This window comes from Opisthocomus hoazin, chromosome 12, assembly GCF_030867145.1.
Source record: "Opisthocomus hoazin isolate bOpiHoa1 chromosome 12, bOpiHoa1.hap1, whole genome shotgun sequence".
In the NCBI taxonomy this organism is placed as follows: Eukaryota; Metazoa; Chordata; class Aves; order Opisthocomiformes; family Opisthocomidae; genus Opisthocomus; species Opisthocomus hoazin.
In genome coordinates, this window is record NC_134425.1 from 9,720,184 (window position 1) to 9,733,308 (window position 13,125).

At 41.3% G+C, this 13,125-nt stretch overlaps 1 protein-coding gene across 7 annotated transcripts in view; it reads left to right on the plus strand.

The window, feature by feature from the left end:
* Positions 1 to 13,125, plus strand: part of ADAMTS18 (ADAM metallopeptidase with thrombospondin type 1 motif 18) — a 198,226-nt gene that overhangs the window by 133,439 nt on the left and 51,662 nt on the right. For 5 of the 7 annotated variants that reach the window (XM_075433705.1, XM_075433706.1, XM_075433709.1 and 2 more), the window contains one exon: positions 12,604 to 12,886. In XM_075433705.1, the coding sequence (XP_075289820.1) occupies positions 12,604 to 12,886 (283 nt within the window). Of the gene's footprint in view, positions 1 to 12,603; positions 12,891 to 13,125 lie in introns of those variants that run through there. The other 2 variants (XM_075433710.1, XM_075433711.1) reach the window with 1 other exon arrangement.

Consider the following 13,125-nt stretch of genomic DNA (forward strand, 5'->3'; position numbering starts at 1 on the left):
GTGAACAGCCAATGTCTAGAGCATTTTCTCTGGGGCTTTGATGCAGTCAGTGTAAGTCACTCTGAAGCCAAGACCTCTGAATGGAGTGAAGGGTCTACCATCAGCTAGCCCTATGTGGTGTCCAAGGGCATTGGGTAAGCATCTCCCTCTCCTGGCTGCATCTTCAACAGGTTATCTTGTAAGGGAAAGGGAGTCTTCCAGGCTTGTCTGCCACACTCACTCATGGTATGAAATGTTCTTTCACAAGGTCCAGCTGCCAAAGTCCCATCATCACAGGAAAAGCTGTGTTTTCACTAAAAAACCCAAAGTCTGATTCTAGTACACATGATCATAAAGGGTAAAAAACCCAGTTAAAAATTCAGTTAAAAATGGTTCAAGAAATCAGAAAGAAAATAAAGCACCAAAGCCGTTTGGCATTTCTTTAAAAAAAAATCTCATAATTTATAGTGTTATTTCCTGGAAGGCCTGATTCATGGCTTTTAATGTTTGGAGTTGCATGTCTGATAGGGAGGAATGTTTCTGACCGGAAACACTCAAGCAAGCATCTGTTAATGCTAAGTACCTATGGAAAAGAATTTCCAAGTACTGATTTTAGCTATCTATTGTCAGGTGTTTTTTTTTCAGCTGTTCATTTTCTGTGTCACTGTCCCCTAATCTGATTGGGTTTGCCTTTATTACAACTATAGGAGTGGAAGAATCATTAAGAAGGCATGCAGTTTCCTTAGAATATTAGTACATCTGAATTCCATCCACATAAAATCAATTAGCTGTACACAAAGGAGGAGGAGAATCTTGCCAGAACATTTTTGTTGCACCTAATCCTTCGAGCAGCATGAATAATTCATAGCAAACCATCCTTAGGGTGAAATTCTGCCCTGTCCAAAGGCCTGTTAAAGATCTAGGCATCCTGAAGTCACATTTCAGAGATTTAAGAGGAGTATAAATGGTGCTTTTATTTTGTGCTGCTACACAGAATGAGAGGACAGGGAGGGCTGCATTTTCTAGATTTCAAACTTTCCAAAATGTAGACCTCCTTTCACATTTTAAGGATTCTCTTAAACTGTGCGCTCGGTTACGTGGGATGCTAGATTAGGGGACTAACTAAGCTACCTTCTGAAGTCGGTTTTTATGTTATTCTTGATGTACCATAACTAACTAATCAACAGTAAGACAGCACATGACAAATACTGGGCTCTTTTTAGAATAAGTGAAGCATAAATGCATTCATAAAATGATCCTGCTGTTTCCTCTTTGCTTTGTGATGGATTTCAGAACTGTCATAACTAATAAAATATTTAGATTTTATCTTACAGTAGCAGGGCTTAAACAGGCCATACCCAGGTGCTTGTAAACTACCAAGCCTAAATTTGAACTGTTGGATTTATCTAATTGCTTTCCAGACCCATTATAGCAAGCTGAAGAGCCATTCTGATGTAATCATTAACGAAGTGATCTTGAATGCACATTGGTAAACCTTTGGCACTTAAATATTATTAGCGTATAATTAGTGTCATAATGCTGTAGTTTACATTAATAGTTTTCTTCTATTCGTTTATCATGCCTACTTGTGTTTTTTAAAAAAAAAAACAAAACATGAGAAATGAGGGAGCTCACGTACTGACAAGCAAGTATTTAATCTGTGGCAAAGCAGTCAAATTTGCGTCAGTTCTAGAATATCTCATTACCCTGCAGTAAATACCAATTTAATACATTTAAATACCAATGTGACTGGTTCAATTACCTTAAGTGGAGGAACAAATAAGTATATTTCCTTATTTGCCATACGTTGACAGAGGGTTGCATAAAGAGGTTTTAAACAAGTTCAGTCAGCTGCAGAAATACAAAGGCACTATTCAGAGATAACGCTGTCTTTGTTCATATAGGAATAATTAAAGACATGCAATTTTGTTACCTTGTTCTAATAATTGCTGAATGCTCTGCGTAGCACTTCTTTTGAGCAACCAAACAGAGTAGTCTTTCATGACTAACTCAGACTGGCAATTTAAACATTGTACTTTCCTTCTGTCAAATCCTCAGATAATAAAATGCTGTATTGTTAAGAACTCTTAACATTTTACATTTGCAAGAAATCTATATTATGTTGGAAAAAAGAATAAATTGAGGTATTTTTGTGAGTCATTTAGAACCTAAAGAAAAATGTGGTCTGATGTACAATTCTCAAGTTAGAATAGGCAACCAGTGATTCTAATGCATCTTTCATGATAAAAATATTTTAGTGTGTATAAAGGCCATTAACTTAACCTAAACATTTGCTGTGGTACAGAGCCAGATATTCCAATCTGGTGAAAATCAGTAAAGGTCTGCTGAGGTTATTCTCATCAGCCAGGGACCCAGTCCAATAAAACATTACATTCGTACTTCCCTAACCCCAGGTAGTCGTCGGTAACTGCCCATATACAGAGTTGATACTTTGCTGAAGGATGGGTGAATTTGTTTGGCAAACATAAAAGCTAGGGAAAAGTTTAGTTAACTTACATTCTTACTTTAATTTAGTGTGTTCGCATGCCTTTGTGCTGCCTGGTTTGGGATAGGATCAAAAATGAACATGCTCTGAGTTTTACTCGTGGGATTTCTGACTTCAATAATACATGCGTATTATTGGAAACCTCATGAGAGTCCATTCTCGCTAGTTTCCCAGAACATTCTTTCCCAAACTGGTATAAATGTGCTCTGGAAATGCTTGCAGAGACGATGTTCAACTCAGTGTGAGCTTCTGGGTGCTTAACACTCTTTAAAAGTCAGTCGTTTATTTAACAACCTGTGTATGGATTTAAGGTCCAGACCTTTCACTTTTTGTTGGAGAATCATGGATTGTGTCCCTGTCACTGTGTCTCAGAAGCTTGTTTAATTTCACAGAATCACAGAATCACAGAATAGTAGGGGTTGGAAGGGACCTCTGTGGGTCATCTAGTCCAACCCCCCTGCCGAAGCAGGGTCACCTACAGTAGGCTGCACAGGATCTTGTCCAGGCGGGTCTTGAATATCTCCAGAGAAGGAGACTCCACTACCTCCCTGGGCAGCCTGTTCCAGTGCTCCGTCACCCTCAGAGGGAAGAAGTTCTTCCTCATGTTCAGACGGAACTTCCTGTGCCTCAGTTTGTGCCCATTGCCCCTTGTCCTGTCACTGGGCACCACTGAAAAGAGCTTGGCCCCATCCTCCTGACACCCACCCTTCAGATATTTGTAGGCATTTATAAGGTCCCCTCGCAGCCTTCTCTTCTTCAGGCTGAACAAGCCCAGTTCCCTCAACCTCTTCTCGTAGTGGAGATGCTCCAGTCCCCTCACCATTCTTGTAGCCCTCCGCTGGACTCTCTCCAGTAGCTCTTCATCCTTCTTGAACTGGGGAGCCCAGAACTGGACACAGTACTCCAGATGAGGCCTCACCAGGGCAGTGTAGAGGGGAAGGAGAACCTCCCTTGTCCTGCTGGCCACACTCTTCTTGATGCACCCCAGGATCCCATTGGCTTTCTTGGCAGCCAGGGCACACTGCTGGCTCATGGTTAACCTGTCGTCCACCAGGACACCCAGGTCCCTCTCCGCAGAGCTGCTCTCCAGCAGGTCCACCCCAAGCCTGTACTGGTGCATGAGGTTGTTCCTCCCCAGGTGCAGGACCCTGCACTTGCCCTTGTTGAACCTCATCAGGTTCCTCTCTGCCCAGCTTTCCAGCCTATCCAGGTCACGCTGAATGGCAGCACAGCCTTCTGGTGTATCTGCCACACCTCCCAGTTTGGTGTCGTCAGCAAACTTGCTGAGGGTACATTCTAACTCTTCATCCAGGTCGTTGATGAAGAAGTTAAACAAGACTGGGCCCAGTACTGACCCCTGAGGGACACCACTTGTCACCAGCCTCCAACTAGACTCAGCGCCGCTGATGACAACCCTCTGAGTTCTGCCATTCAGCCAGTTCTCTATCCACTTCACCGACCACTCATCCAGCCCACACTTCCTCAGCTTCCCCAGGAGGATATCATGGGAGACTGTGTCGAAAGCCTTGCTGAAGTCAAGGTAGATAACATCCACGGCTCTCCCTTCGTCTACCCAGCCAGTCATGTCATCGTAGAAAGCTATCAGATTGGTCAGGCATGATTTCCCCTTGGTGAATCCATGCTGACTACTCCTGATAACCTTCTTTTCTTCCACTTGCTTCATGATGGCCTCCAGGATAAGCTGCTCCATCACCTTTCCCGGGATGGAGGTGAGGCTGACCGGCCTGTAGTTCCCTGGGTCCTCCTTCTTGCCCTTTTTGAAGATTGGAGTGACATTGGCCTTTCTCCAGTCCTCGGGCACCTCTCCTGTCCTCCAGGACCTCTCAAAGATGATGGAGAGTGCCTCAGCAATGACATCCGCCAGCTCCCTCAGCACTCGTGGGTGCATTCCATCGGGGCCCATGGATTTGTGGACATCCAGATCGCTTAAGCGATCCCTCACACAGTCCTCCTCGGCCAAGGGAAAGTCGTTCTCTTTGTAGGCTTCTTCTCTTACCTCCGGGGCCTGGGATTCCTGAGGGGCCAGTCTTAGCACTGAAGACTGAAGCAAAGAAGGCATTCATTAGCTCTGCCTTCTCCGCATCCTCCGTCACCAGGACACCCGCCTCATTCAGCAGCGGCCCCACGTTGTCCCTAGCCTTCCTTTTGCTGCTGATGTAGTTGAAGAAGCCCTTCTTGTTGTTTTTGACATCCCTTGCCAGCTTCAATTCCAGGTGAACCTTGGCCTTCCTCGTCGCATCCCTGCATGCTCTCACTACGTTTCTGTACTCTTCCCAAGTGGCCTGTCCCTCTTTCCACATTCTATGCACCTTTCTCTGCACCTTTCTCTTCTGCCTGATCTCCGCTAGAAGCTCCTTGTTTAACCATGCAGGTCTCCTGCCTCCTTTGCTAAATTTCTTTCTCAGGGGGATGCATTGCTCCTGTGCATGGAAGAAGTGTTGTTTAAAAAGCGACCAGCACTCATGGACCCCCCTGCCTTCGAGAGCCCTGGCCCACGGGATTCCTCCCAGTAGCTCCTTGAAGAGGGCAAAGTCAGCCCTCCTGAGGTCCAGGGTTTTGATCCTGCTTATCGCCCTGCTTCCTCCACTCAGGATCCTGAACTCGACCATTTCATGGTCACTGCAGCCGAGTCTACCTCCAACCTTCACGTCCTCCACCAGTCCCTCCTTGTTTGTTAACACAAGGTCCAGCAGCGCGCCTTTCCTTGTTGGTTCCTCCACCACTTGCATCAGAAAGTTATCATCGATGCTCTGTAAGAACCTCCTGGATTGCGTCTGCCTAGCTGTATGGTCTTCCCAGCTGATGTCAGGGTGGTTGAAGTCCCCCATGAGAACCAGAGCCTGTGACTGTGAGGCTGCTTGCAGCTGCCTGTAGAAGGCCTCATCAACCTCCTCCTCCTGGTCAGGTGGCCTATAGTATACACCCACCGTAATGTCACCCGTGTGAGCCTGTCCCTTAATTCTAACCCACAAGCTTTCAACTCCTTCTTCACTTGCCCCCAGGCCAAGCTCAATGCATTCCAGTTGCTCCCTCACATACAGAGCAACTCCCCCACCTCTCCTTGTTGGTCTGTCTTTCCTAAAGAGTCTGTAGCCATCTATGACAGCATGCCAGTCATGCGAGTTGTCCCACCACGTTTCTGTGATGGCGACCAAGTCGTAGCCGTCCTGCTGTATAATGGCTTCCAGCTCCTCCTGTTTATTGCCCATGCTACGTGCATTGGTGTAAACACACTTGGTGTAAACACATACATTACACGTACATTGGTGTAAACACAATTTCCCCGGTGCTTCAGTAACACAGGCAAAATATGCCTCAGCTCTGTTACCTGCTGCTGTCCCCTTTGCAGTCGCCACCCAGAAGAGGGGATGTCGGTCATAGCAGAGAGGGAATGAACTTCTTTAATTACTATGATTTACTGCTGTTGGTTTGGCTGTTTGCTCATGATGCTTCTCGAGAGTAAAGATATCTTTCACCTCAGCAACACTTTCTCCAATTCGGCTCCTTCTTTCTTCTTTGCCAGATATGTTGCTTGTCGTTTTTTTCTACTTAATTTCACATCTTAATTTGCTCATTTTGATTGTATTTTCCAGAGCATTGACATTTTCACCCTAACTTGAGAGGTGCTCAGTAACCCATCTCTCATTAAGTCAGTTAGTGATATCAGGTATCTACAATTCCAGATCAGGCTGTACTGCTGGCTGTAATTCTTGGAAGTAGTTTTGCTGATGACTGTAGTAAGGTTACAGTCTCACATATTTTTCAGACTACCAACTTAACCCATCCCAAGAGGTAAGTCTACTTCATTACACATTCTGTAAAGAAACAATAATTTATTTAGACTGCTTACATGATGCAGGATTACTTTGAACAGCCTTGTACTGGTATTGGTTGAGTATCCTTGCTTTGGAGGAAAGGATTCCATAAGATGAATGTTGGCAAACTTAACAGGACATTATTCTTCCTGGGATTCCTTGGCATGTGTGAGAAAACCATATCTCTTCCATTTTCAAGGCTTGACCCAAACCCGATTTTAAACAGCTGATGCTTTTACTGCTGTCCTGACAGGATTTTCTATCAGGCTGCTGGGATATGCACAAGGGGACTGCCACCTCCACGAGGGTTTCTCTGAGTAGACATTGAAATGGATTGGAAATCACTGTCGCTGTTCTCCAAGCTGCTGCCCATGAAATAGATGTTACAAAATACCATGTAGACACATAAATGTTATGCTGTGCTTGAGCTAATAACCCAGTCTTTTAGCAGCTCCACTGCTTCTAGTTTGAGCTGACTTGCCACCAGCTGCCTCGGAGCATGTGCAGAATGATTGGAGGGCTGATGGCAAAGGTGAAGATTTCTTAACTTCATGAAGGGGCTACCACTATTCGCTTATAAAACCTGAGGCAAGGACCTCATCTTCCCATCAGTCTGTGGTGGAATCTGAGCAAAGGTACAGGAGTTACGGCGAGATCTCTTCCTTCTAGCACACTGTATAGTATGTTGGTATTTGATAATTGACTTCTAGCGGCCCAAAGGCAACTTCTGGCTGTTGTCAGGTAGCTCTCAATTGTATAAATAGCTTCACGTTCTCTGGATCTCCAATGTACCCTCTTTCTGCTTCTAAGATGCTCATTATTCCAGTATGGGAAATGGTCTGGCAGACAAAACCCGCAGGTGGGACATCAGAGCTAGGGGAGTCTTTTGTCCAGCAAGGGGATTCTTTGGTGGCAGAGGTAGGTCTTTTGTGTGTTTCCTTTGTGGTGACAAAGACTTAGCAGAGCATCAGAGCAATTTGATTAAAATGAACTGTAGCTAAGATAATTTAATGAGTTTTCACTGCAAAGTCAATGAGAAAAGACTCCAATATGCTGTGACGTAAGAGGGTCCCAACAATATTGTGATGTGAATACTAGACATCTTTGACCTCGGATCAATTTAAATAATCAGTAACCATAGTTCTTAGGTCATCTGTTCTTCTTTATATTTCAAGGAAGTTCTTAATTTACATTTTATCTGTTTTAAGTAGAACTAAAAACTGTACTTTGTCTCTCTGTACTTTATGTGCTGTAACTTTTGTTAAGATGTGTTTGAATCAATGATTTGTGGTTTTTAGGAGCTGGACAGTTGGGAAATAGCACACCAGAAGTCTTGGATCAATGTCCACTGAAGTCTGTGGAAAGCTTTATGCCAATTTCAGTTGGCCTTTTGTCAGGTCTTTTAAAACTGTGCATGAATATTTGGAACTATTTTAATGGGTGTGAAACTACATTTAACTCTTCCTTTTGAGAGATTTTTCATCTTGAGTACATGTACACCCATCTAATGGTATAGACTTCATTAATTTCTTTGGCCATTCGTTTAGCCACTCTCAGTTTAGACACTGTTTTTTTAACACATAATTTTATGTATATGCTCATAACACTGAATAAAGCATTCTGGATATAAGTAGTCTTCCTTAGACAATACATGTAAACTTTTTAGCACTTTATTTAGTTAAGATACTCCTGTCTTCATACAAACTGTAATTTAAGTCAGTACTAAGTAGTTATGTTTAGCAGAGACATTGCAGGCCAGGCCAGCTTTCTCAGCATTACTTTGGAATTACCAAATTGCAGTTTATTTATTCATATGTTTTAATTATTCTCAGTTTCATTTCATTATGCTTCTTACTTCATTATTTGCATCTGGTTTATGAAACTCCTGTAACTTTAATATGCATATGGCTAAGCTGTTGCCTATAATTTAATTAGCATGTAATGAAAATGCTTTGCATGCAGAGAACCCACAGCCATGAGGCTGTTCTAGTTTAGAGCAAGGAGTTGCCTACTATCTCAGAACTTAGCTTTGTTAAATTACAGACAAGAAATATAACTTCTGAAAATCCCTCACTCACTGTCACTGCTGTGTTTTTTATGGAGGGTCTGTTTTTTGGAGATGCTGAAATGTCAAAATTTATTCGGTTTACAGGTTGGTAAGCTGCCAAAGGCTTTGCTCAGAGTCTAAGAGCACAGGGGGAGACAAGTGGGAGCAGCCTTTGTGCTGTTCCAGCAAGAAGCCAATGAGACCTGTTAGAAACAGATATGTTAGCGTGTGACTCTCAAAACCGTTCCATGTTGGCCTAAAACCAGTGGAAGATTTACCTGTATAGCCAAGATGAGCATTCAATAGTTTAAAAAATACTCATTATTTTTCAGTTCATAATCTGCTTTAAATTTAAAAAAATCTTGAAGCAGACATTTTATTATAATTTCCTTTGTCCAAATTTCATTTTTGAGATTCTTCCTTCTTTTGAAACACACCAAGAAAACAGAAAACAAGTGCCTTACCTTGGTGATAACACCCTAATGCTGAGGAATTTCATGAAAATGTATTGGATCTGAAAATTCCTGTGACCCAGAGCTAAGCAAATATTTCACAACAAATAACAAGGGGGAGGAATGTTGCCTTCTCATCTCAACTTTTCTGCAAAGAAACTGCAAGTTCCTCTAATTTATTGATTCAGAATTATTTGCTAACCAAACAGGTCAATGTATGTCTTTTCATTTACTTTCCAATGGCATGGAATATCCCTTACAGAAGGGCAGCAAATACGTGTTGTGAGGGAAGAACAAGAGAGCAGCAGATTCCAGCTGAGCAATCTCTTGGGTTTTCCTTCCCACCATATTCTCACAATTACTGCTATTATTAGTGATAGCCACAGTGGGAGAGAGAGGGAATAGACAGAAGTCCCTGGTCTTTTTCACGCTGTGTTGTCTAGACTTAGTAAGAATGTTAGATGTTGTCGTCCTGCTTCCTCTCATGGTGTTATAATTGCAGAGAATCTGAAATAAAAATGGAGTTTCGACCTATCTGACCCTCTCCATGTTGGGTCCCAAACCCATCAAAGTTAATGGAAAGATATCACTGAGTTCTGATTCAAGGAAAATCACATGTATACTTTATGCTGGCAAGAGGAAATCTAATGCATAAATTTCCATGATGCTTTTGACAGTATTTCGTCATCTGCTGAAGAATTTGAGCTGGATAAACATACTGCATCTAACTCACAATTACAGAGATATTTTATATATTTGTACAAAAAATTCCCAGAAGCATTTTTTCTTTTTTTAATAATTACGCTGCCCAGGAGTAGACTAGCCAAAATCTGGCCTTCAAGAAACTGGAATTCTTTGGCAGAATAAAGTTAGAAAAGATGATTCTGTGCTAGTATCCTACCTCTGTGCTCTGGCATCTCTCAGCTGGCATATTTTCCAGCCAATGTGACCATAGCCATAGGCCACTTTGAATTTTAGCCTTAGGTAAAGCAAGAACCTGCAAGAAATGTATCTGGCAGTTATTGCCCAACTGCCCCCTTGGCAGCAGTCCAGAGGACTGCATCTCTGTCGGAAGCCAGGGCAGCTTTCTCAGCATTACTTTGGAATTACCAAAGAGATTATTTTAAGATTAATCCTTGGAACCATCCCATACCTGGAAGAAATGGAAAATGGTCTGTGACTGAAGGAGTGTCCAGACTGCTCTGTGGCACTTCCCCTTTTTTCTTGACAACTTCATAAAACTAGATGTTATCAAAAAAGAAGGTATCTTTCATTCACACAATGTTTTTCAATTTGGAGGACGTATCTGATGTAAAACCAAAGGAAAGCAGTCTTATTGGAGATTTAGGGTCATTTCTGCTGGGGAAAAAAGTGAATACATTTGTAAGGCACCCAGTCATCTGCAGCCTGTGTAAAGGTGCAGTGATATACATGCAGTACAGGGCCCAGAATTCAGTTTGCTTCCCCGCTACCCCCTAGAATTTTCAATTCACCATTATAATGTTAAATATAGAAATTACATTGGGGGCTGAAATTTGGTGTATGTCAGGGACAGTTTCTTACAGGAAAATGTAGAAACCCCTTTGTTCCATATGGTTTGAATCATTTACAAAATGAATCCTACAGGAATAATTTCAGATGTGGAACCTTTAAAATGGGGAAATAAAAAACAGATTCACTACATTTCTGTTTTCCAGCTGAAAAAAAAATTCATTTAGCAGTGCCCAGTTATCAGTGGACTCCAATAAATAAAGATTGTCTCTCAAAACCACTTTTAAATTGTGTGATGACACACATCATAAGGATTAAGATATTAGTCTTCTTCCCTACAGGAAAGTACTTTGTCATGACCAAATGTGATCTGACATTTGAAATGTGCCAATTTATTGCAGTGAGCAGGCAAGTTAAGTTCTCGTCAATTATTGAAAGTCTGTCTCTTATTGACAGAGGCAATTTTAACCTTCGTTTAAAATGTTAAGTAGATATAGGCTGAGATACATAATTATGAATTCATGCTGAAGAAAGGAGCAGGGGCAAATTGTTAATCTGAATGTCATCTGTGTTTGTTTTCATATTGTTTTTCAGGAGGCAATTAGAGCCTCCCAGTTCATAATATGGAATCTCTTCTATTGTCATTAAGATCACAAATGATTTTATAAGAGCTATTATTATTAGGCCTCTGTGAAAGATGCTTGTATTAGGAAGTACTGCGAAGATGCCTTTGATTTGGAAAGACAGGAATGAATTTCCACAAAAAGGACATAATGTATGACTATAGACTGTTGAGGACCTGTATATCTCTGATAAATCTTTTCAACTGGCATAGACTTAACGTCAGTTTTAACATTAGCTTGGTAAATAGTTCAAGCTGTGAAGATTTCATATGTAAGTTTTTATTTTCACTTGCTTTTCATTTTCTGTTCAGTTTTCCTCATGGGAAACAGTTCTGAAAGTGCAGAAAATTCCACAGATCCTTAAGAAATACAACACTTATGTTAGGCATTGAAACTGCTCCCTTTCTGATACCCTTGGCATTCTGCTTCTAGGGGGTTAGGCTAAAGGAAAGCGTCTGTTTCAGGAGGGAATTAGTGATACATGTCTAATGTGTGCATTTTCAAGGAATACTTTTTGAGGAAGGAGGTGGAATCATGATCTGGGAAGACTTAAGATGTCAGGCAAGATGGTTTGCCATTGACATTTGTTTGTCTGCACGTATTTTTCTGAAGCATGAGAGATATAGTCCTTGTGGGATGTCAGTTTTGGCAGGAGAGTGTTGGCACATGGTAGAGCCTCACTGATCCGAAACAAAAATCTATATCTAGTATTACGTATATAATGTAATAGAATTACCTGATGAAACTTCTTCTTGGTTTTTGACTTGGTAAAAAGGAGTGTTTATTACAACATGTTTTACAAAACCAAGAAATGAAATAAAATCATAACTGATTAATGAGCTGCATGAAAATACTTCCTCAGTGCCACCCACATTTCCCTGGCCCTGATCCTGGAAACACTTCATCACATGTGCAGTTTTCTGCACAGATACTATGTGAAAAATACAGTGTAGTTTTCCCATACTTACTTCTGTCTTTCAGGGATCCAAGAATAAAAACAATCAGATACTTGCTTTTACTGATCAGTTTTCTCTTGTAGGAGGGCATAAAATTTAAACTGCCTTTATGATTATTAAATTGCGGGGAGCTGATTACTGAATGATAGTAGTAAAATGTTCAAATGCTGTAACTTTGTGCTGCTGTACCATAATGTGCTTACATTTCTACTTAGAGTCACCTTAAATCTGGGATTACCATTTGGGAATATCTTGTTCTGAAGAAAGCCTGAATCTTAATTAAAATATTTTGTTTTACTAATGTATGCATGATTAGAAGTTGCATTTTCCAAAAGCATTTTCTTTTTATGTGAGACTGTATATCCTGTACACAAACACACATACAAACAAATCTATACTGTGAAGAATGGACTTCTATTGCTCATGAAATTATTCATGGTACTGTGTGAAGGTGCTGTGCTGCCAGTCCCACAACATTCTTGTTTTGTGTGTTACCAAATGTGAAACCTGGTCCTCTCCACAGTGAAACAATACATATTTTAATTGGGAAGACTGTCTAGATTATAAGATTATATCTTGAGTAAATCTGATTCAGAGGAGCACATTTCAATCTGTCTGGGATTTGAAGGGAGATTCGCTTTAAGAGCTAACATATTCCAGCTGTGAACCTTGACAGTCTTTCCTCTAATTCATGGTGGTGTTTCTTTCTTTAGTCAGGTTTGATAAGGACACGGAAGATCGAGTTCCTTATATCTCCATTACCTCAGCAGCTAGCACAGGAGCACAACTACACATCACCTGCTGGACACCATCCTCATGTATTATATAAACGAACTGCGGAAGAGAAGGTGCACCGGTACACAGTACAGTCCAATCCCAAATACTTTTCTTTTGGTCAGCACAGAATTCACACATCCCACAAGTATCATGCTCAAGCGAATGGTTATGACCATGGAAGGTTTCAAAAGCAACATTTCTGTGGACGTCGCAAGAAATGTATGTAAGGAAACTTTCTCTCCTTGCTTGAGATAGTGGCTCTTAGAGACTATAAGGTGATTCTGAGGTGTGGTTCATAGTCACCTTTGTAATGGAGATACCATATTTTTAAATTATTCTTTTCTAAAGTGAAATAGATATGAGAAACTTGATTATTCCTTCAAATTGATGTCATCATGTTTTATTAAGCCATCAGAATCACTGTTTAGTTTTCTTATTCTCTACTTAGATTAAAAGAT